We start from the raw sequence: 25,311 nt of genomic DNA on the forward strand, positions 1-25,311 counted from the left end.
ACTCCCCAAAGCCATCTACAAGGTACAAGTCAGGAGTGTGATGGAATACTCCCCACTTGCCTGGATGAGTGCATTTCCCACTCAAGAAGCTTGACACTGTCCAGGACAAAGTAGCCCGCTTGATTGGCACCACATCCACAAACATTCACTCCCTCCACCACCGACACACAGTAGCAGCAGTGTGTACCATCTACAAGATGCACTGCAGGAATTCACCAAGGTTCCTTCAACAGCACCTTCCAAACCCATGACCACTACCATCTAGAAGGACAAGCAGCAGATAGATGGTAAAACCACCACCTGAAAGTTCCCCTCCAAGTCACTCACCATCCTGACTTGGAAATATATCGCTGTCCTTAGGTCAAAATCCTGGAATTCCCTTCCTAACAGCACTGTGGGTTTATCTACACCGCATGGACTACAGGGATTCAAGAAAGCAGTGCACCACCACCTTCTCAAGGCCAACTAGGGATGGGCAATGAATGCTGGCCCAGCCAGCAAAGCCCACATCCTGTGAATGAATTTTTTTAAAAATTGGGACGCTTCTATGAGTAACTGAAGAGGAAGGCACAAGAACATGAGGCGTGGAGAAGTGAGCAGAGAGCCTCTCCTTTGGCAGACCACCAATACTGCTACTTGGTGCAGAATGATTTTCAGATTTATGATGGTATACCTTTCTCCTCAGTACTCAAAGCTGTAATCTCGTCTTAGTTTTTTTCAGATTGGCCATCATCTTCCTGATCTATGGCCAGGTTTGTTGCATTATGTCAACAGCAATTATGTCTTTGCAGTTTGCTCACAAGACTACACGACTGATTGATTGTTTTTTGGTGGAGGCTCAGGGTGGCGGTAGAGGTGTCCTTCTGTACCATGTTGTGACATGCTTTCATTTGATGAATAAACACACTCCGTGCTTAGTCATCAAACAGGTTGTGTGGTATCTCCTCATTTGCAATGCCCTGGAATTTTGCTCTGTAAATCTCTTATCCGCTGTCCCCAAGCATATGTAGGTGTTTAAATGTCTCCTTAAATTACTTAACAGCTATTCAGTCAGTGAATCAATTCAAATACTATGTAGGCCAACCTGTTGGCAGGTAGTAGTTTGCAGGATTCACTTCTGCAGTTAAAAAGGAATCTCGAGGGTTAACGGGCAGAAGAAAATTCTCCCAGAAATACTCAGCAATTGACAGTTATTTCCTAAATAGTGTGCGGCTGATCATTTCTGGGCTTGTGCTACAACCTGGAGTTCATTTGCCTCTCTTTGTACAACATGTTCTGGCCAATTTGTTTAATGGAATTCTTAGCAGTTTTTGCTGAGTGACCACATTTCTGATTTGTTTAGTAATGGACAGTAATGCTGTATGGTACGCACAAAAGAGCATCAAGCTTATTTGTGGTATCAGGTTTATCAATTAAAATTTGTATTTAATTCCAGGAAAATTCTGTTTGGTAAGCATTATTGATGTACATTTGGCAGAGGTGACCTTTTTCTTGCATTTTTTTAAGTAATTTTTAGTCAGATGCATAATAGAATCCTTTTAAGTAAAATTTTCTGAAATTCAGGAAAACTGAAAATGAGTATAGAAAGCTAACTGCAAATAAAGGCATGCCCTCAAGTGAGTTGCTACAAACTGTCATGTTGCTCTGTATGGGAGAGAAATGTTTGTGGGGAGAAATGTCACCATAATTGATTAAGGATCAATGTACTTTTTTTGCTGGGATTAACAGATTTTTAAAAAATAACAATAGCTACTTAAATAGTATAGTAAATGTAATAACATGTCCCAAGGCACTTCATTAGGAGCATTATAAAACAAAATACATTTGCTTATTCTACCTCCACGCTACCCCTCACCTTTTCTGAAGGCACTACCTCATGCCGAGATATAATTCTCCTTTTACCATTTTGCAGCACCTCAGCCAAGTGTCCATTCTTCATGTGTTAGCTTAGCCTGTGAATGCTGAGATGCTATTCCACCATGGGGTCATTGCAGCCAAACCCTACACTGTCGTTGTCTTGCTTGCGTGCGTGTGTACTTTCCAAGAATATCACTGAACACTGATTAAAAGTGGAAACTGTCTAATCTCCCTCCATTTCTTCCTTTCTCAAGTATCCAAGGGATGCTGTAATCTGGTTGAAATTATCTAATAAAACACAGAATGGGAATCAAACCCAAGAACTCTATGGCTCACATCAATGCTACTCGGAGGAGTTATCAACTGAGTACTAATGAATTAATAAAGCTACGGAAATGGTCAGGAGCTATATCACAATGCCTGAAAATCCTGAACTATATGTTAAGCTGGTAGTTCATGATTTAACATTTTAGTTCTTAAGCCACTACTATAAAAATGTTAGCATCTTTGTGTAACGATTTCCATTGGCTGAAGTAAAATTAAAAGGTCCTACGTTTATGTTTAATTTTGAGAATACTTATAGATTGCTGATTCCTCTTAATACTATTTAGCAGCTCTCTTTGGGCAAGACCTTGGCAAATAATCAAAAATACCTCTACATAGTTTGACATTCCTTCCACTTCCACTTTCTCCCCCCCCGCCATCTCATTCTTTCTCTGTCACTCTCTGTGAAAGCACAGCACACTCTAGTGTTGCTGTTACCAATGTGCATTTATCTGAATCACCATTTTAAACAGCAGCCATAAAGAGCAAAAGAAAATGGATTTGTTTCTCTTTTGAAAAATGTTTTATAATTTGAAAACCAATTTCTATTACCACAGCACCTGCAAGCAGAAAACCAGGAGACCCACTCATTATTTCTGACATTAAAAAAGGAAGTGTTGCACACAGGTGAGCTTCTTTGTTTTGCAAGTTTTTTAAATTGGTCAACGTATGTGTTGAGTTGCACATTTGTAAAAGACCCAAATGCACTTTACTGCAAAATAAGACATGCATATGTGTTGCACATGGTAAGTCCTAAACAGCTTTTTTCTTTACAATAGCTTGAATGTGGAGCAATCACTTGTATATTAGTCAAATTTAGGAGCAACAAATCACATTATAACTAAAGAGTTTTTAGTTTTCTCACAATCTATGATTAGCTAAATTACTATGGTTTCAATAACATAATTTTTTATGAGCTCTGGTATCATCTGTCAGTTCTTTACTACAAGCCTCCTATCCTCTGTCCCGTGCACATCCACCATGTCACAATGACTGCCTTTCCACTTTGTCATTTGACCTCAGCTCTATACCACTCCAGACCCTTCAAAAAGATCAGCCTTCATCATGGGGACTAACACCCCTTTCAGCACTGCTGGTGACTCAGTTTAATTCCCTGTTTATTATATAGGATTCAGGCGTTTTACTGGTAATTTTTAGATAATGTTCTGTCGTCCCATCCATGAAAAATACTAATCAATGACTTTTATTCCTTTAAATATTGAAACCTCTATAGTCTATCCTTTACTAATGTCACTATTCTTGAGTATTCATCAATGTCTTCCCATCGTCCTGTCACTTCAACTCCCCTCGACCTCATTATTGATACCCCCTTTATAACCATCCTGGGGGTCACCGCTGACCAGATAGTTAACTGTATCATTCATATTAATAGTGTGGTTACAAACGCAAGTCAGAGGCCAGGTACTCCCCAGTGAGTAAATCACCACCTAAATCCACAAAACCACTCCTCCATCTACAAGGCACAAGGGAAAAGTGTGATGGAATACTCTACATGATGGGAAGACATTGATGAATACTGAAAAATAGTGGATGAGTGCAACTGCAGCAACAGTCAAGAAGCTCGATACGTTCAGCATAAAAAAATCGTTTGTTTGCTACCCTATCTATATCCTTAAACATTTACTCCCCCCACCACAATGGCAGCAGTGTATATTATCTACAAGACGCACTATAGTAACTTGCCAAGGCTTCTTTGACAGTACCTTGAACACCCAGAAGAGCAAGGACATCAGGCGCATGGAAACACCACCACCTGCAAGTTCCCCTCCCAGCCACACAGCATTATGACTTGGAAATATATCGCCATTCATTCATCACTGGGTCAAAATACTGGACAGCACCCTGGAAATATCTACACCACACAGACTGCAGCCATTTAAGAAGGTGGCTCACCACCACTTTCTTGTGGCCAATTAGAGATGGGCAATAAATGCTGGACTTGCCAACAATACTTCATATTTTGTGAATGAACTTTTAAAAATGTATACATTATCTGCTCGTCCTCTCACTTTAAATAATGCTGTAGTCGTTTTCTGTTTGGATTTCTAAAAAGCCATCAGGAAAGTACCGCATAGTAGACTCCAGAGTAAGGTCAGAGCTTGTGGCGTTAGGGGACATGTAGCAAGATGGATAGCAAGCTAGCTGTACAACAGAAAACAGAGTAGGGCTTAAAGGTAGTTACTCAGACTGCCAAAAGGTAGGAAGTGGTATTCCACAAGGGTCAGTGCGGGATCATTGCTGTTTGCTATTTGGATAAATAATTTGGACTCAGGAAGCAAAAGCACAGTTTCAAAATTTACAGTTAACACCAAATTGGGGAGAGTAATTAATACAGAGACAGACTGCAGCAAAACATAGGACAACATTAATAAACTTACTGAACAGGTATGTAATTGACCAAATAACTTCAATATAGGTAAATGTGAGGTAGGACATTTTAGTAGGAAGAATAAGGAGACTGTATACTCATTGGAAAATAAATGTCAAAACAAGGTAGAGGAACAGAGGAATCTGGCAATACAGATATACAGATCACTAAAAGTAACAATGCAGAGTAAAGAAACAAGCAAAGCACTAGGGTTCCTTCACAGAGGGATAGAATTCAAAAGTAGAGAAATTGTGTTAAACTTGTATAGAACCATGGTTAGACCTCATTTGGAGAAATGTGAACAGTTATGGCCTCCATGTTATAAAAGGAGCATAGTGGCACTAAAGAAAGTGTAAAATGATTTATTAGAATGAAATCAGATTTTAAATATCAGGAAAGGTTGAACAGACTGGGGCTCTTTTCTCCGGAAAAGAAGAGACCGAGGTATGACATTGAGTCATAAAGGTCTACAGCACAGAAAAAGGCCCTTCGGCCCATCGAGCCTGCACTGGTCAAACAAGTACTTAACTATTCTAATCCAATTTTCCAGCACTAGACCCATAGCCTTGTATGCCATGGCATCGCAATTGCACATCCAAATACTTCTTAAATGTTATGAGGGTTTCTGCCTCTACCACCCTTTCAGGCAGTGAGTTCCAGATTCCCACCACCCTCTGGGTAAAAAAAATTCTTCCTCACATCCCCTCTAAACTCCTGCCCCTTGCCTTAAATCTATACCCCCTGGTTATTGATCCCTCCGCCAAGTGGAAAAGTTCCTTCCTGTCTACCCTATCTATGTCCCTCATAATTTTATACACCTCAATCATGTTTTCCCCCCCCCCCCTCAATCTCCTGTGCCCCAGGGAAAATAACCCCAGTCTATCCAATCTCCCCTCATAACTAAGTAACTGATAAAGGTCTTTCAGATTATGAAAGAGTTTGATAGAGTAGGTGTAGAGAAGATGTTACTGTTGTGAGCTGGAAGATAATCACTAATATATCAAATTGGGAATTCAAGAGAAACTTTGCTACGCAGAGCATAGTTAGAATGTGGAACTCCACTACCACAAGGAGTAGTTGAGGTGAATAGCATAGATTTATTAAGGAGAAGCTAGATAAGCACATGAGGGGGAAAGTAACAGGTAAATATGTTGATTAGGTTAGGTGAAGAGGGTGGGAAGAGGCTTGTATAGAGCATGAAGACCTAGCATGGGCCTATTAGACCCAATGGCTTGTTTCTGTGCCATTGATATTTTGTAATTTACAAAACTCGGTCAAGAGTGCTTTGGATTACTCATGACTCACCTGGCGGGATGCAGCATAGCAACACTGCAGAAGTTCAACACTATCTAGGGCAAAGCAGTTTGCTTGAGTGGAGCACCTGACATCGAACTCAGTATCCAGCCCCAGCAATTATGAAATACTGTGACTACAGCATGTACGGTAAGCAGGATGCCCTGCAGTAACTCGCCAAACTTACTTCATTGTCACTTCTCTCTCCTTCACCTCTACCACTGAGCTCAAAAATATTTTGGGAATACCGCCACCGCCAAGTTCCTCTCCTGATCATAAACCATTCAGCTTGGTCATATTTTGCCATTCCTTCATTACCATTATCCTAGAATTCCCTACCTAACACCTGTTTTGAAAGCATCATTGGCAAAAGGCTGCAGTGGTTCAAGAAGGAGGCTCATCACTATTAACACAGGACAACTAGGGACAGACAGAAAATGAGGCTTTGCCAGCATCACTCACATCGCAAACGTACACACATTTTTAAAAAGCCCTGCATTAATAAATAAGAAAGTGTCTTCCTTCTACCCAGCTCTTAGCCACAAATGCACATCTGAAGTCAGTGGCTCAGGGGTGTGCCATACAATGGATGCAAACCCACATCCATTGGTTCATGTTCCAATATTTGGCCCTCAGTGCCTCAAATTACATGCTATTTTGAAAAATCTTTTCTGCCATATTCTGCTGATCCCCTTCTCCACCAATTTTGATCAGATATAGTTCTATAAACCATGGCAGCCCTGGAGCTACCTTTTCTGTGTGAGATTTGACAGCAAGTGTTGGCAGATGATTTGATAACATATCTAATCTTGTTCCCATCTGATGTCCACATGGGCATTTTCAGGCAGAAGTCACTGAATAGCAAAATGAGCTGGATTCTTGGCTGCTGTTTCACGTTTCTACTAGTAGGACCTCATATGCTGTTCCTGCGCAGATCAGCTATCTCTGCATGGGCTAGGAGTTGAAAGTGAGACTCTTTGGCCTATATGTCTTGGTGGTACACTAGGCAGTACTCTTATCTATTAGATCATCAAGAGAACTTATTACCTTCTAAAACTTGGTTGTAAGTACTTCTCTCTGTGTAAACAAGAATTACTTGACAATCTCCAATGAAATACAGAGCTGTTTGGCTAATGCTTCAGCAACTGGGGCTACAAGAAGCAAAAGGTGTCGAAACCACCAATCTCAGCTTTCAGTGTAAATGTAGGTTAAAAGTGCAAATGATTATTAAAAGATTCTCATATAAACTTTGTATTTACAAACAGAACTGGAACATTGGAACTGGGGGACAAGCTGCTTGCCATAGACAGCATCCGTTTGGATAACTGCTCCATGGAAGATGCAGTTCAGATCCTTCACCAGTGCGAGGAACTTGTGAAACTAAAGATACGCAAAGATGAAGACAACTCAGGTAGAAAGAACCAAGTGGCTATCTTTAATTTGGCAAACATTGCAACTGAGCAGTCATTCCTAAGATTCAGTTAAAAAGATTGGGGTTCTCCCAGTTGTTAATATTCAGCAGAAGAGCTGTAAGAAATGTGGAAAATCGATGAATGCTATTTTCACCAAATTTCGGGGTTTTATGTATTCTCTTCATGATTTTAAGTGTTATTAAAATGCTGTCAATTGAATGAAAATCCAAATTGCAGATTTTAGTAATCATTAATTTATTGGGGTTTAGATTGAAATATTAGTATGTGACTTCAAGCACTTGTAATTGATGAGAAAATGATGAGGACCTGAAAATAGAGGATGAATTAAAGTAACAGGTAAAAGCCAAGTATTTTAATTATAAGGAGTTCTAGTTATTTACTAAAGCCATTTTCACAGCTAAGGATATTGAATTTGCTTTCAGGTTGTTGTACATTTGTTCTCTTTTATTTTGACTACTGTTACTGTGACGACAGTGAAGTTTATAAGATTAGTATGTCTTAGAACTGTGACCCGGATTTTCCCACCCCGTCCTGGGTGGGACCCACGGCGGATGAGGTGGCACCCCAACCAGAAACCCATTGACTTCCAGCGGGACTGGAAGATCATGACAGTGGGTGGGTGTGGAAAATGCCACCCTATATCTTTTGGTTTTTAAGATTATCATAGTTTGGGGCTGTATCTTGAAATGTAGGTTAAATGAAAGGAGTCATGTGACCTCTGCTGGAGTCTGTTTTGGAAGTAAACCTGGGTGGTTTTATTGTTAAAGATCAAAGGGAGAGTCATGTTTAATTGAGAGAAAGGCTCCAGATATTTACACATGGGGAGGATGACAGCTGTTTCTAAGTCTACAATAGGGAGACCCTAAGGCTCCTAAGACACAAAGGTGTTAGCAATATCAAGTTATGAAGCTGATTAATACTTCTACTTGAATACAAAGCTAATCTGCTTTCTGTTGTTATGGAGAACGAGATAGAGGAAGCCATTTTGAGATCAGATAAAGGGCTTCCCTATAAACCCAGGTGTATCACAGACAGCAGATTTTTGGGTTGCAGTTTGGTCTTGGGTAATGTGCAGCCCTGGGAAGTAGGGAGCAAAAAGGGATAGATGATAGCAAGCCCTACACCTTAAACAGACAAAATGCTGACTCTATCGTTCACCACACGAAGTGCTGGTGGAAGTTGTCACTCAGTTTGAAGACCAAATTTGTGAGGAGTTAAAACAAACCAGGAGGGTTCATCTAGCTGGAGCTAAAGGGAGAATCCCCAGGAAAAGTCTCACAATGGAAGACAGTATTGGAAAAGGAAATGGAACAGAAGTAAAACCCAAGGGAGCTGCGAATCACTGTGGGTTGGTCCCAGGAGAATTGGATGTTTACTTAAGAGTCCAAGTAACAAAATTGGGGTTTCTGGTTATCACTAAAAGGAGAAAGGGGCAAACTCTGTTCAGTAGTTAGTTGCCATGAAAATAGTGTTTAGGGACATAGGAACAAGAGGAGGCCATTTGGCCCTTTGAGACAGCTCCTCTGTTCGATAAGATCAATTTACTTTAAACTTTTATTTGTCTCTACAAAGATTGTAATGCTGCTCAATTTATAATGTAATACTAATTCAAAGTGTTGGCCGAGCAGTCAGAACTCCCTCATTAAATAACACTTATCATCTTAGCCAGAGCTGAATTACTTGATATTTTCATTACTAATGTTACAAGAATTCTCATTTCACACCCTTGTGATCAAAGCATCATAGGCAAGAATTTTTTAAATATATTCTTTCATGGGATGTAGGCATCACTGGCTAGACAAGAATTTATTGCCCATCCCTAAGGTGATGCTGAGCTGTCGCCTTGAACCCCTGCAGTCCATGTGCTGTAGTTACATCCACAGTGCTGTTAGGGAGGGAGTTCCAGGATTTTGACCCAGTGACAGTGAAGGAAAGGCAATATAGTTCCAAGTCAGAATGGTGTTGGCTTGGAGAGGAACTTGCAAATCGTGATGTTCCCATAAATCTGCTGCCCTTGTCCTTCTAGGTGGTAGATGTTGAGGATTTGGAAGGTGCTGTTGAAGGCATCATGGTGAGTTGCTGCACTGCATCTTGTAAATAGTACACACTCCTGCCAGTGAATGCCTGTGGTGGAGTGAGTGGATGTTGGAGGTAGTGGATGGGGTGCCAGTCAAGCAGGTTGCTTTCTCCTGGATGATGTTGAGCGTGTTGAGTGTTGTTGGAGCTGTACTCATCCAGGCAAATGGAGAGAATTCCATCACACTCCTGACTTGTGCCTTGTAAATGGTGCACAGGCTTTGGGGAGTCAGGAGGTGAGTTACTCTCCACAGAATTCCCAGCTGCTGACCTACTCTTGTAGCCACAGTATTTATAGGGCTACAAGTCCAGGTCAGTTTCTGGTCAACGGTAACCCCCACGGTATTGATATTGGGAGATTCAGCAATGGTAGTGCCATTGAATGTCATGGGGAGATAGTTGGATTCTCTCTTGTTGGAGATGGTCATGGCTCTTATGTGGTGTGAATGTTACTTGCCACTAATCAGTCCAAGCCTGAATGTTGCCCAGGTTTTGCTGCATATGGGCACGGACTGCTTCAGTATCTGAGGACATGCGAGTGGTGCTGAACATTGTGCAGTCATCAACTAACAACCTCACTTCTGACCTTTAGATGGAGGGAAGGTCATTAGTGAAGCAGCTGAAGATGGTTGGGCCTAGGACACTTTCCTGAGGAACGTTTGGAGTGATGTCCTAGTAAAGATTCCCATTGACTTCAGTATCACTACGTATGGATGGTGTCAAGCATCTTGAGTGTTATTGAAGCTGCACTCATCCAAGCAAGTGAAGAATATTGCATCACAAGGATTCCTTGGTCAAATGCTGCCTTGGTGTCAAGGGCAGTCACTCTTACTTCCCCTCTGGCATTTAGCTCTTTTGTCCATGTTTGGACCAAGGCTGTAATGAGGTCAGGAGCTTAGTGGCCCTGGCGGAACCCAAACTGTGAGCGTAAGTGAGCAGCTAATTGTTGAGTAAGTGCTGTTTGATAGCACTGTCAACAATCCCTTCCATCATTTTGCTGATGATCAAAAGTAGAATGATGAGGTGGTTACTGGCCCTATTGGATCTGGCCTGTTTCTGTGTACAGGACACACCTGGACAATTTTCAACATTGTTCGGTAGATGCCAATGTTGTAGCTACTCTGTAACAGCTTGGCTAGGGGTGCGGCTAGTTCTGGAGCACAAGTCTTGAGTAGTGTTGCTGGAATGTTGTCTTGGGTGATGATGTGGGTGTTGAGGTCTTGGGAGAGGTGCAGGAATGGAGTGCAGGAATCTAGTGAGCGGTGCCAAGGGAACATGCAGAACATTGGGAGGCTGAGACCAGAGCGAGGACAGGCCGTGGATAACAACTACCTTTGAGTTTGACAATTTTTAAGGATGCTGTGAGAGTGGGACTGTAGGGGAACAAGTTTTCGCACCATTTTACTGTATTTATTTTCAAAAGCTAACTGTGGGAGGGTGAGGGCCCAAGGCTGTAGGTTCACCTAGGACACCTAATAGTCTTGCACCGGCCCTGGTTTAAAGAGTTTTCAATCTTAAAAAGAATCAAAAATATGAAAAAGAATCAAAAATATGAAAAAGTAACAAGTGTAAAATTAAGTGATATAAATCAAAAAGAAATTGAAGTGAGCAGAAAAGTGGTTTCAGGTCTGCTAATTTAGGGAGATTCAGAATCCTTCTGAAAGGAGGGAAATTAGAAGTGATCTTATCTTCAAAACTGGGAATTTTGCATAACTTTGACTCAGGCAAATTGTTCACTGTGGTGAAGGATTCAAATCCTGTGGATGTAAATTAAAAATAAGAAAATTAGCAGTAAGCAGGGAAGTGAATCTGACCCCTAACACCCAGAGGGTAAGAGTTGTGCAACAACTTAGTAGAAAGGCCTTTACGGTGGATAATTGTTTCAAGAGGTAATGAGATCTTTTTCTGGAGAGAGACAAATGGGGCATATGGTGACAAGGTGGGGTTAATTGCATAAAGAGAGTCTAATTGTGCCTTAATTTCTTTATTATGAAAGACTTTTTAAAAGCTAAATCCACATTTGTGTAAATTTTAGTGCAATCTTGATAAATTTATCTTTTTGCTGCAATTAATAATTAAACAATTGTCGCTTGAGGAAGTTCTCCGCACTAAATAAGTTGTTTGTTCAAAAACAATGGCTAGGAGATAATTGTAAATCTCGTTTAGCAGAACATAATCTAGAGGATTTGCCACATTGTGTTTTGAGATCTTAATTATACAAAAGTGCACCAAAGCAGATCCCTTCTGAGTCATATTCATTGAGTAGGCACAAGAATACACTTCTACACTTATTCATCTAAGTGTCTTTGGAGAAGAAGCTTATAATTTGTTGTCAATGCTGCATAATTAAGTGTCACAATCATTTTAGAGGTATGTTATTCAGTAATGTATAAATAATTGAACAATATGGGCCAGGAATATACACTTTAATGAGATGAGATGATGTTTGCACATTTTACCATAATAAATGCTGCTTGTTGGGGTTTTTTAGTATATTGGCAGTCTGGTATCTAAGTATTTTTTGTCCATTCACTTCATAAACCAATTTTATTTTGATGAAGGATGAGAGATATTGGCTGTGATTTGAAATGGGGAAGCGGAAGAACTGCTCGCAGACCTCAATGCAGCCAATCATATAAACAGGAGCTCATTAGCATAAAAATTCCTGAAGCCCTTCCCGACACCCAGCCAGATCCATTGATCCTGGTCAGCAGACAGTGCGAATTTGGTGGCAGGAGACCAGAACCAAGGAATCACTGGGTCTGAAGGTGATCAGCATTAGGGGCCTATGGAAGGGAACAGATTGGTCGTCCTAAAGCCATGTAGAATTTTTCTTAAATGTAATTTACGTAGCAGTGTAGGAGAGTTACAAGAACCGTGCACACAATCCTTTGGGTATTTTACTGCTAGATTATTGCTTCACAGCCAATTATCCAGTGGACAACAAGATGGAAGTTGGATAATCATGGTCACTATGTACCTTGGTCACGACAAGTATGTCTCCTATTGACTGAGCACAGAATTACATTGATCACAGTTGAGTTGCAGGTGAAAAGCTATGGAAAGAAAGTGGGGGAGTTTTTTTATTCATTCATGGGATGTGGGCTTCGCTGGCTGGACCATCATTTATTGCCCATCCCTAGTTGCCCTTGAGAAGGCGTTAGTGAGCTGCCTTCTTGAACTACTGCAGCCCATGTGATGTAGGTACACTCTCAGTGCTGTTAGGAAGGGAGTTCCAGAATTTTGACACAGACAGTGAAGGAATGGTGATATATTTCCAAGTCAGGATGGTGAGTGACTTGGAGGGGAACTTCCAGGTGATGGTCTTCCCATCTATCTGCTGCCTTTGTCCTTCTAGATGGTAGTGATTGTGGATTTGGAAGGTGCTGTTGAATTCCTGCAGTGCATTTTGTAGATGGTATACACTGCTGCTACTGTGCATCGGTGGTATCAGGAGTGAATGTTTGTGGATGTGGTGCCAATCAAGCAGGCTGCTTTGTCAAGCTTCTTGAATGTTGGGGGAGTCATACTCATCCAGGCAAGTGGGGAGTATTCCATCACACTCTTGACTTGTGCTTTGTAGATGATGGACAGGCTTTGGGGAGTCAGGAGGTGGGTACTTATCACACAATTCCTAGCCTCTGACCTGCTCTTGTAGCCACAGTATTTATGTGGCTAGTCCAGTTCAGTTTCTGGTCAATAGTAACCCCCAGGATTTTGATAGTGGGGGATTCAGCGATGGTAATGCCATTGAACATCAAGGGGTGATGGTTGGATTCTCTCTTGTTGGTGATGGTCATTGCCTGACACTTGTGTGGCGCAAATGTTACTTTCCATTTGTCAACCCAAGCCTGGATATTGTCCGTGGCTTGCTGCATTTGGACATGGACTGCTTCAGTATCTGTGGAGTCGCAAATGATGCTAAACATTGTGCAATCATCAGCGAACATCCCCACTGCTGACCTTATAATGAAAGAAAGGTCATTGATGAAGCAGCTGAAGATGGTTGGGCCGAGGACACTACTCTGAGGAACTCCTGCGGTGATGTCCTGGAGCTGAGATGACTAACTTCCAACAACCACAACTACCTTCCTTTGTGCTAGGTATGACTCCAACCAGCAGAAAGTTTTCTGCTTGATTCCCACTGACTCCAGTTTTGCTAGGGCTCCTTGATGCCGCACTCTGTCAAGTGCTGCTTTGAGCCACTCTCACCTCACCTCGGGACTTCAGCTCTTTTGTCCATGTTTGAACCAAGGCTGTAACGAGGTCAGGAGCTGAGTGGCCCTGGCGGAACCCAAACTGAGTGTCAGCGAGCATGTTATTGCCGAGCAAGTGCCTCTTGATAGCACTGTTGATCACCTCTTCCATTACTTTATTGATGATGGAGAGTAGACTGATGGGGCAGTATTTGGGCAGGTTGGATTTGTCCTGTTTTTTGTGTACAGGATATACCTGGGCAATTTTCCACATAGCTGGGTAGATGCCAGTGTTGTAGCTGTACTGGAACAGCTTGGCTAGGGGCGTGGCAAGTTCAGGACCACAAGTCTTCAGTACTAATGCCGGAATATTGTCAGGGCCCATAGCCTTTGCAGTATCCAGTGCCTTTAGCCATTTCTTGATATCACGTGGAGTGAATCGAATTGGCTGAAGACTGGCATCTATGATGCTGGAGATCTCCGGAGGAGGCCGAGATGGATCATCCACTTGGCACTCTGGCTGAAGACTGTAACAAATGCTTAAGCCTTATCTTTTGCATTGGACTCCTCCATCATTGAGGTTGGGGATATTTGTGAAGCCTCCTCCTCCAGTGTGTTGTTTAATTGTCCACCACCATTCATGACTGGATGTGGCATGCCTGCAGAGCTTAGATCTGATCTGTTGATTGTGGGATACTTAGCTCTGTCTATCACTTGCTGCTTATGCTGTTTGGCACAAAAGTATTCCTGTGTTATAGCTTCACCAGGTTGACACCTCATTTTAAGGTATGTCTAGTGCTGCTCCTGGCATACCCTCCTGCACTCTCCATTGAACCAGAGTTGATCCCCTGGCTTGATGGTAATGTTAGAGTGGGGGATATGCCGAGCCATGAGGTTACAGATTGTGTTCAAGTACAATTCTGCTGCTGCTGATGGCCCACAGCGCCTCATGGATGCCCAGTCTTCAGTTGCTAGATGCTGTTCAAAATCTATCCCACTTAGCATGGTGGTAGTGCCACACAACGCGATAGAGGGTATCCTCTATGTGAAGGCAGGACTTCGTCTCCACAAGGACTGTGCGGTGGTCACTCGTACCGATACTGTCAAGGACAGATGCATTTTCGGCTGGCAGGTTGGTGAGGATGAAGTCAAGTATGTTTTTCCCTCTTGGTTCCCTCACCACCTGCCGCAGACCCAATCTAGCAGCTATGTCATTTAGGACTCAGCCAGCTCGGTCAGTCATGGTGCTACTGAGCCATTCTTGGTGATGGACATTGAAGTCGCCCATCCAGATTACATTCTGCACCTTTGCCACCCTCAGTGCTCCCTCCAAGTGATGTTCCACATGGAGGAGCACTGATTGTGACTTGTGTTGGTCCGAGTTGAGTGGAATGCCTGAGGTGGCAGCTGCGACGAAGGACAGTGCGTCCCGCAAGGCATCAAGACAGTCGCTGATTAAAGTCACCAAGAAGCCACCTAAGAAGTGGAGAAAATCTCGCAAGCAGAGCTATTCCATTTACGTGTACAGGGTGCTGACCCAGGTCCATCCTTCCACCAGGATCTCATCCAAGGCCATAAGTGTTATGAATTCCTTCGTTGTTGACATTTTCGAGCGGATCACCTCCAAGGCGTCGCAACTCATTCACTACAACAAGAGCCGCACCATCTCGGCCAGGGAGATCCAGAGCGCTGTCCGCCACATGCTGCCAGGGGAATTGGCCAAACACGCCGTCTCCGAAGGCACCAAAGCGGTCACCAAATACACCAACTCCGTTTAGGTAAACAATTCTAAAGATTATTTTAAAAAATGGAGGAGCACTGATTTATCAGCTTGTGGTAATCGGCAGGAGGTTTCATTGCCCATGTTTGACCTGATGCCATGTAACTTCATGGGGTCTAGAGTAAATGTTGAGGACTCCCATGGCAACTCCCTCCCAACTGTATAACCACTGTGCCGTATCCTCTGCTGAGCCTGTTCTGCCGGTGGGACAGGATATACCCAGGAAAGTGATGGTGGTGTCTGGGACATTATCTGTAAGGTATGATTCTGTGAGGTTGATTATGTCAGGCAGTTGCTGAACTAGTCTGTGAGACAGCCGTAGTCTGTGACACTAGCCCCCAGATGTTAGCGAGGAAGACTTTGCAGGGTCGACAGGGCTGAGATTGCCGTTTTTGTTTCCAGTGCCTGGGTCAATGCCAGATGGTCCAGCCAGTTTCATTCCTTTTTTGTGACTTTGTAGCAGTTTGTTACAACTGAGTGGCTTGCTAGGCCATTTCAGGTGGCATTTAAGAGTCAACCACATTGCTGTGCGTCAGGAGTCCTAAAGGACATTAGTGAACCAGATGGGTTTTTACAACAATTGACAATGTTCATCGTTAGACTTTTAATTCCAGATATTTATTGAATTCAAATTCTGCCGTGGTGGGATTCGAACCCGGGTCCCCAGAGCATTACTAGTCCAGTGACAATACCACGCCATCGCCAGTGAATTGGATCTTGATCGAAGTTACATATAATGGAGTTTAATCTATTGTTGTTTCCCTTTGGCATGAACTGAAGCTGATATAATAGCTAAATTCAATGTGACTGAATTCAATCTGATTAAATCTTAATCAGACTTGGCCTAATTCGATGAGAGCTGCCAATCCTTCCACCTAAATGGCGGTATGAAGGCTTCACCACATCATCTTCCATTTTTTATTCAGTGCAGTTTAATTCAAAGCTTCTTACATTACATTTTCATTAGCACTAACTTCTTATTTTTCTGTGTTGTTCGCATTGCTTTATTATTAGATTTTTTTTAAAAGCAATAAAAGTCACAACAAAAGTTTTGAGTTCTCAGAAATAGACTGTAATTTTGTCTCTGGTGGGTGAAGGAATGAGGGAGAGGAGGCAATGTTATCATGCAAATTGTTTGCATGTCTCAACCTCTCAGGAAACAATCCTTTGTTTGGTTCCCAGTTGGGCTTTGTGTAAACTGACGTTAATTACATATTGAGAAACAACAACTTTAGTGCTAGGCCTTTTTTATTAATGATGCAAAACAGATTAAATGAAGGAATTTGGCACGTACGAAATAGGAGCAGAAGTAGGCCATTCGGCCCATCAAGCCTACTCCGCCATTCAATAAGATCATGGCTGATCTGTTTGTGTTTTGAGTTTCACATTCCCATCTACCCCCAATAACCTTTGATTCTCATATCTAACAAGAATCTATCTATCTCCTGCTTTAAAAATATTCAATGATCCCGCCTTCACCATCTTCTGAGGCAGTGTTCCAGAGTTGCACAACCCTCTGAGAAAAAAATTTTCTCCTCATCTCTGTACTAAAAGGGCGACCCTTAATTTTAAAACAGTGCCCCCTGGTTCTGGACTCATCCACAAGAGGAAACATCCTTTCCACGTCCACCTTGTCAAGACCATTCAGGATCTTGTATACTTCAGTCAAGACCCCTCGTTCTTCTGAACTCCAGCGGAGACAAGCCCAGTCCAACCTTTCCACATTAAAAAGCCCACTCATTCCAGGTATCAAACCTCCTCTGAACCACCTCCCAACGCATTTATATCCTTCCTTAAATAAGGAGGCCAAAACTGCACATATTCTAGATGTTGTCTCACCAATGCCCTGTATAACTGAAGTATAAATCCTTACTTTTATTTTCAATTCCTCTTGTAATAAAGGATAGCATTCCATTCGCTGCCTTGGTTATGTGCTATACCTGCATACTAACTTTTTGTGACTCATGCACTAGAATACCTAGATCCCTCTGCATCTCTGAATTCTGCAGTCATTCTCCATTTAAGTAATACTCTGCTTTTTTTATTCTTCCTGCCAAAGTGAACAACTATTCATTTTCCTACATTATACTCTATCTGCCAGATTTTTGCCCACTCGCTCAACCTATCAATCTGTCTGTCTTTTTCATAAAAACTTTCCCAACTTATCTTTGTGTTGTTTGCAAATTTAGCTACCATGCCTTTGCTTCCTTCCCCTAAGTCATTGATGTCAATTGTAAAAAGTTAAGGGCACAGCAGAGATCCCAGTGGGACTCCACTCATCTCATCCTGCCAAACAGACAAAGACCCATTTATGCATACTCTCTGTTTTCTGCCAGCCAGACAATCTTGTATCCATACTAATCTGTTACCCCCTACAGCATGAACTTTTATTTTCTGCAATAACCTTTGATGTGGCACCTTATCAAATGCCTTCTGGAAATCTAAGTGCAGTACCTTTACATGCTCCCCTTTATCCACAGCACATGTTGCTCCTTCAAAGAACTCTAATAAATTGGTTAAACATGATTTCCCTTTCACAAAACCATGCTGACTCTTCCCAATTACCTTGTTTTTCTGAGTGCCCAACAATAACCTCCTTAATGATCAATTCTAACCCTTCCCGACAACAGACGTCAAGCTAACTGGCCTATAGTTTCCTGTTTTCAGTCTCCCTCCCACTTGAATAGAGTGGTTATATTTGGTACTTTGCTACATGCCAGCTGGATTAAAATATAAATAAGATTCTCCATTTTTTAGTATTCCTGATTTGGATTGCAGGCTGATAACGTTCTTCCTTTCAAAAGTTGTTATGATACAGCAGGTGGTATTTGCCAGGCTGACCAAATCCACAAGTAAAACTTGTCCACTCTATCACAACAGTTTTGCAATTTGTATTTATTATGAAAAGGTTTATGCACTGAATTGAGAAGTAATGAGTCCACTAACATTTTCAGAGAATTTAAAAAATTAAACTAAAACATTTATTAACAAAAGCAAAAACTTTAAACACACAACAGATTATAGTTACACAGTTACTTAATATTGTAATAATTCCCAAAAATTCCTATTTAATCAGACTTCCAAGTACACATCTCCTTTAAGGCAACAGTCCAAAATAGATTTTAAATTTATAGAGACAATCCAGCAAGGTTATCACAAGCGCCCACTTAGTGGAGTTCCAAAAGCTTTTAACACAACTTTGGTTACTAGAACAGTGAACTTTGGCAAAGTGACTACATGCTTTTCCCCAAGTTTGTTTCACACGGTATACCTTTCAGACCTCACATAGCCTCCCCTCATACAGCCTTCCATCCTTCTTTAAATACATTTCTTCCTCTTTAATCTGTAAACCCCATTGTTCCCCCATGCTTTTAGAAGTTGTTTCTCTTGCCAATCATAAAAACCTTATCATGTCTCTTTGAAAACCAAACTTCTCTCCACTTATCTTAAATTGCAAATTTCATTCACACCCTATCTGCTGACTTTACCCTAGCTCACTCACTAGCATTTCAAATATCCTTTTACACCTAACTCTTTTGATAATTTAAACCTTGCAGTCTACCGGTCTCTAATTTAATTAAATCAGCCCCACCCCCCCCCCCCCCCCCCCCCCCCCCCCCCCCACCTCCCGCTACACACACATACACAAGCCTACTTTACAATATCCCACAATAATACTCTGAAAAATATGATAGTTTCGTGACACCTCCATCCTTATGGAAAAATGAACCATCATAATTTTAAAAGATGGTTTCATTTGCTCAACCCATCATACATTACCTACTACACTTAACAATATACGCAAACTATTACAGTACCAGGTGCATGCATTAACATAATATATATAAATCCTTTGTATCAACAGAGGCCATTTCAGTCCTGTGTCCACGTTTCAAATGTCCAATTTCCTTTGAACGTTGAACTCTTGACAATGCATCTGTAAGTGGATTTTCTCATCGAGCCATATGTATGATCTGTAAATTAAATGGTTACAGTAATAAACTCCATCTGAAAAGCCTTGCACTTCGTTCTTGAAATTTACCTAGAAATTTTAAAGGATTGTGATCTGTATAAACAATTGTTTCTGACGAATTGCTTGCAACATAAACTTCAAAAAGCTGCAATGCTGACACCAGACCTCAAGTCTCTTTTTCAATGTTTGGGTATCTTTTCTGGTTTAACTTCCATGCAAAATATCCTGTTGGCCTCTCAATTTGAGTTACAACACAGAACTAATACCCAAATCACTTGCATCCACCGCCAACTTTAATTGCTTGGCATAATTAGGCACTATCTAAACTGGTGTCTTTGTCAACACAGTTTTTAAACTGTCAAATGCCTTCTGATACTCCTGTGTCCATTGAAACTTCTTGTTCTTTTTTAGTTGTTCAGTCAATGGAGCAACCACCCTGCTAAAATTTAGTACACACTTCCGGTAAAATCCACTCATGCCCAGAAAGCTCAAAACTTCCTGCTTTGTGGGCACAGGGAAATTCTCAATGGCTTTTACTTTCACATCTCTTGGAGCCACTTAACCATGTCCAATGGTATGGCCTAAATATGTAACTTGCACTTTTACAAATTCACTTTTAGCCAAGTTCATCACCAAATTAGCTTCTTGCAGTCGATCAAACAGTTCCTTCAGATGTTGTAAATGCTCCTCCCACATTTGACTGAAAACTACCAAGTTGTCAATATAAGCAGCACAATTGCTCAGTCCTGTTACTTTATTTGACAATCTTTGAAATTATACTGGTGCATTCTTCCTTCCAAATGGCAGAACTTTAAACTGATATGTCCATCTAGCATCACAAAAGCCGATATCTCCTTTGCTTTCTTCGATAATGGTTTTTGCCAATATCCTTGCAGCAAGTCAATCTTTGTGACAAACTCTGCCCCACTTTCTCAATACAATCTCCATGAATTCCATTTATTACCACTCTTTCCTGCAATACTCCCTCTGGACAAATAGCACTATCCCATAACATTAAGGATTGACTAGCCCCTGTGTCCCTTAAAATTTTAATAGCTTTGCCTGCTCCACCCTGCACACATGGAAAGACTTTCCCTTCACACACATCTTTAAACATTTCTGTAACCTGCTGTTCAGCAGTTCCTTGGGTAAATTATGAACACATTCCCACTCCTTTATCTTCCACTGATTCTTCCTTCATATGTACACAAACCACTGGCTTTTCTTGCTTCTCAGAACCAGCAGTACTCTTACTTCCAGGACTTTTCCATGTTCCAACTACTACAACAGGTTTTCTCTGTAACCCCCAACACATTGACTTCACAAGCCCTACCATATTACAATGAAAACACTTCACTTTTTGAGTGTCACTTCTACCCTCAGCATCTTCCTTTTTTGGTCTGAAGAGAAGCTTCCTGAAAATTTCCAACTGCTCCTCTTCCTTGACTGCCTATCTTCCTTTCACCTTCCCGCTTTCTATTCTTCTTAGATTTAAAAGGGTGACAAAGAAAAGGTTTTGATCTATGGACCAGCTCATAATCATCAGCTATCTCTGCTGGTTGCCTACCCATTTTAACCCTCTGTTCTTCCACATGAGTTCTAATGCCCGACGGAATTGAATCTTTAAATTCTTCCAAAAGAATTACTTCTCTAAGAGTTGCATATGTCGTCTCTACCCTTAATGCCTGTATCCACCGGTCAAAATTATTTTGTTTTACTCTCTGGAACTCAAAAAAGTCTGACCAGGCTGTTTCCTTACATTCCTAAATTTCTGCCTGTACACCTCAGGAACTAACGCATATACACTCAAAATACCCTTTTCTTACTGCCTCACAATCAATTAATACTACTTCTGACCGTGAAGCATAAACCTCATGAGCTCTACCTACCAACCTAGACTGTAAAAACAATGTCCAGATTTTTTGTGGCCATTTCATCTGCTTAGCTACCTTCTCAGAGAAATAATGCCTTTACATCCCTTTCCTCAAACCTTGGAAGTGCCTGCACAAACTTAGGGTTTTAGATTGAAAGTGGTCATTTCCACCTCACAACCTTCCTCAGCACTTGAGTTTTTTTTAATTTCAAGCTTTTAAGCTGGTAGTCTCTTTCTTCCATTGCTAACTTCTCCATTTCTGTTTGAAATGCTCATTCTCTTTACTTTTCCTCTAGCATTTTCAACTCCAATTTTTTCTTTCTTTTTCTTTTGCCTCTCATTCAAGATTTTTCATTTACAACTGAACCTTAGCCAATTCAACTGACTCACTAGTTTCAGGTATCCTTTCCAATTTAAAACGCTGCGCTATGACTTCAACTATTTCTGCTTTCTTTGCCTCTGCAATTAAACCTAACTGCAACTTATATGCCAATTCTGTTAACTTACCTTTAGTTACTTGTTGTAAACCAACCAGGGTTATGTCTTCTACTCCCAGAAAAGTCTTAACAATGCTTAAAGCCATATTTTCAGTCTCACCACTTTAAAATCCCTCAACATGAACTTCTGAGTTCAGGGTTCTTCTCGTACTCGTAGCCTTAAGATTCACCAACTCCAAGCCAATCAAAGAATTTCAAATATCCTGCAAAGAGCCCCCAATTTTGTTATGATACGGCAGGTGGTATTTGTCAGGCTGACCAAATCCACAAATGAAACTTGGCCACGCTATCACAATGGTTTTGCAATTTGTACTTGTTCCAAGAAGGTTTGTGCACTGAATTCATAAGCAATGAGTCCACTAATGCTTTTAGAGGTTTTTTTTTTAATGAAATTAAAATTATTAACAAAAAAGGAAAATTTAAAAACACACACACACCAGGTTACAGTTACGAAGTGACTTAATACTATAACAATTTTCAAAAATTCCTGCTTAACCAGATTACTAACTACACAACCCCTTTAAGGCAACAGCCCAAAATAGATTTTAATCCAGCAAGGTTACCACAAGCACCCATTCACCAGTGAAATTCCAAAGGCTTTTAACATAACTTTGGTTACTTGAACTGCAGACTTCTGCAAAGTGGCTAGAAGCTTTTCCCCAAGTCTCTTTCACACAGCCTCCCCTCATACAGCCTTCCATCACTCTTTAAATACATTTCCTCCTCTTTAATCTGTAAATCCCATTGTTCTCCCATGTCTTTGGAAGTTGTTTCTCTTGCCAGTTGTAAAAATCGCTCCACTTATCTTAAATTGCAAATTTCATTCACACCCTATCTACTGACTTTACCCTAGCTCACTCACTAGCATTTCAAATGCCCTTTTACACCTAAGTCTTCTGATAATTTCAACCTTGCAGTGTATCGGTGTCTAATTTAATTAAATCAGGCACACACACATGCCTACTTTACAATATCCCACAATAATACTCTGAAAAATATAATAGTTTTGTGCCACAGTTCTGCTGACACAGTTCAGCTGCTACTTTTGCACTAGAAAAATTATACATTCTTATTTAAATTCTAGATGAACAAGAGAGCTCTGGGGCAATTATTTACACTGTGGAGTTAAAACGTTATGGTGGTCCATTAGGAATTACTATATCCGGCACTGAAGAGCCTTTTGATCCAATCGTCATCTCAAGTCTAACAAAAGGCGGTTTGGCTGAAAGGTAAGGTGCAAAATCTAGTCATTTCCCAAATAATGCACAGCTCTCCCAATCTATTATCTCAGCCAAGTCTGAGAAGCCCAGGATTTCCAGCATCCGCAGTTTTTTGTTTTTATATCTGAGAAGCCCACGTTCAAGGCTGGCCACTTCCCAAGAGGAAGAGGAGAATGTGAGGGATTGTCAGCTGTAGCTACTCTTGCTCACCTTCAAACAGTTAGTTACTGATTGACTTTTCAAACAGCCATAAAGCAAGTCAGTGGGCAGTTCTCTGAGCTGGGCAGTGGAATGTGCAGCTATATAGCTTAAACTATATTAATGAGTAACTGCATCTGTTTACAGATCTGTATTAGTTTGGGAGTGCCTTGCAACCATGTATAAACCATGACTCACTTGGAGATTTAATATCTATATATACACTTGGCCTGTAACCTTATGTGCATCATGACTCATCCAGATATGTAGTGTATGAATATGTGAATGCTGTGTCTCCAATAAAATACCTTGATATTGTAGACAATACATTTTTAAAAAACAGATTAACAGGATGGAAAAAATAGCTTAGTTAATGGATGGGAGATTCAGTAGATGTTTGTGTAGTTTGAAAATGACACAGAATTTAAAATATTCAGAGTAAGTCATGAGTATTTCTAACATGCTGCGAAAATTGTTTACACACAAGTCGACCTGAATTACTAAAGATCCTTGATATTCCCCCACCCCTCTTTAAAAGAAAACCTCTGTAGTTTGAAATAATGATTTACATTTATTAACAGTAATGTAATTCTTGTGGAAGTTATTTCTTGTCAGAGAATTTGATTGTCATTCTGGCACTGTTAATGAATGCTCAGTAAATGTGTGATAAATCAGACTCAATGAAGCTAAAATACATGCACTTAAAGTTATATAAAGCTCGAAACATTGTTCCTGCCATCTGTTCCAGCAGCTCTGTACTTTTTACTTAAAACTGAAGCTTTTTATTTTACGTTACAGGACTGGTGCCATCCATATTGGAGACAGAATCTTGGCTATAAACAGCAGCAGCCTGAAGGGTAAACCGTTAAGTGAGGCCATTCATCTCTTACAGATGGCAGGAGAGACTGTCACACTAAAGATTAAAAAACAACTCGATAGTAAGCACTTAACTTGCTGCATTCATGTTTGCTTCTTGAATTACTTGATGCTGAAACTGCTATTTTAGTTTAGGAAATATAAGACCATGAGATTTAGGATCAGAAGTAGGCCATTCAGTCCCATCAAGTCTGCTCTGCCATTCAATGAGATCATAACTGATCTGATCATCCTCAACTCCACATTCCTGCCTTTTCCACATAAACCTTGATTCCCTTATTGATTAAAAATCTGTCTATCTCAGCCTCTACGCCCTCTGCGGTAAAGAATTCCACAGATTCACTACCGTCTGAGAGAAGAAATTCCTCCTCATCTCTGTCTTCATTGGGTGACCCCTTACTCTGAGATTATGCCCTCTGGTCCTAGACTCACCCACAATGGGAAACAACCTCTCAACATCTACCCTGTCAAGCTCTCTAAGAAGCTTATATGTTTCAATAAGGTCACTTCTCATTATTCTAAACTCCAATGAGTACAAACCCAAGCTACTCAACCTCTCCTCATAAGAAAATCCCTCCCTTCCTGGGATCAACCTAGTGAACCTTCTCTGGACTGTCTCCAATGCCAGTATATCTTTCCTTAGATAAGGGGACCAAAACTGTTCACAGTATTCTAGGTATGGTCTAATTATTGCCTTGTATAGTTTTAGCAAGAATTCCCAATTTTTATACTCCATTCCCTTTGAAATAAAGTCCAACATTTTATTTGCCTTCCCTATTACCTGCTGCACTAGTATGCTAGCTTTTTGTGTTTCATGCACAAGGACCCCCAAACCTCTCTGTGCTGCAGTCTGTCTCCATTTAAATAATATTCAGCTCCTTTATTCTTCCGGCCAAAATGAATAACCTCATATTTTCCCACATTATATTCCATTTGCCAAGTTTTTGCCTGCTCACTTAACCTGTCCAAATCCCTCTGTAGACTATTTGTGTCATCCTCACCACTTGCCTTCCCACCTATTTTTGCATCGTCCGCAAACCTGGCAATTGTACATTCACTTCCCTCATCCAAGTCATCAATATACATTGTACATACTTGTGGCCCCAGCTTGTAGCACTCTACTAGTTACAGGTTGCCATCGTGAAAATGCCCCCCTTATCTCAACTCTCCATCTTCTATTAGTTAGCCAATCCTCTCTCAATGCTAATATACTACCCCAAACACCATGGGCTCTTAACTTATTAAGTAGCCTTATGTGTGGTACCTTATCGAATGCCTTTTGGAAATCCAAATGTATTACATCTATGGGTTCCCCTTTATCCAACC

At 41.0% G+C, this 25,311-nt stretch overlaps 1 protein-coding gene across 1 annotated transcript in view; it reads left to right on the forward strand.

Moving 5' to 3' along the window:
• grip1 (glutamate receptor interacting protein 1) overlaps positions 1-25,311 on the forward strand; it is a 111,116-nt gene that overhangs the window by 69,925 nt on the left and 15,880 nt on the right. Inside the window, exons 15-18 of the mRNA XM_041215951.1 lie at positions 2,739-2,808; positions 7,129-7,274; positions 22,776-22,920; positions 23,908-24,047. Of these exons, the coding sequence (XP_041071885.1) occupies positions 2,739-2,808; positions 7,129-7,274; positions 22,776-22,920; positions 23,908-24,047 (501 nt within the window). The remainder of the gene's footprint in view (positions 1-2,738; positions 2,809-7,128; positions 7,275-22,775; positions 22,921-23,907; positions 24,048-25,311) is intronic.

The sequence above is a fragment of the Carcharodon carcharias genome, chromosome 21 (assembly GCF_017639515.1).
Source record: "Carcharodon carcharias isolate sCarCar2 chromosome 21, sCarCar2.pri, whole genome shotgun sequence".
Taxonomy (NCBI): Eukaryota; Metazoa; Chordata; class Chondrichthyes; order Lamniformes; family Lamnidae; genus Carcharodon; species Carcharodon carcharias.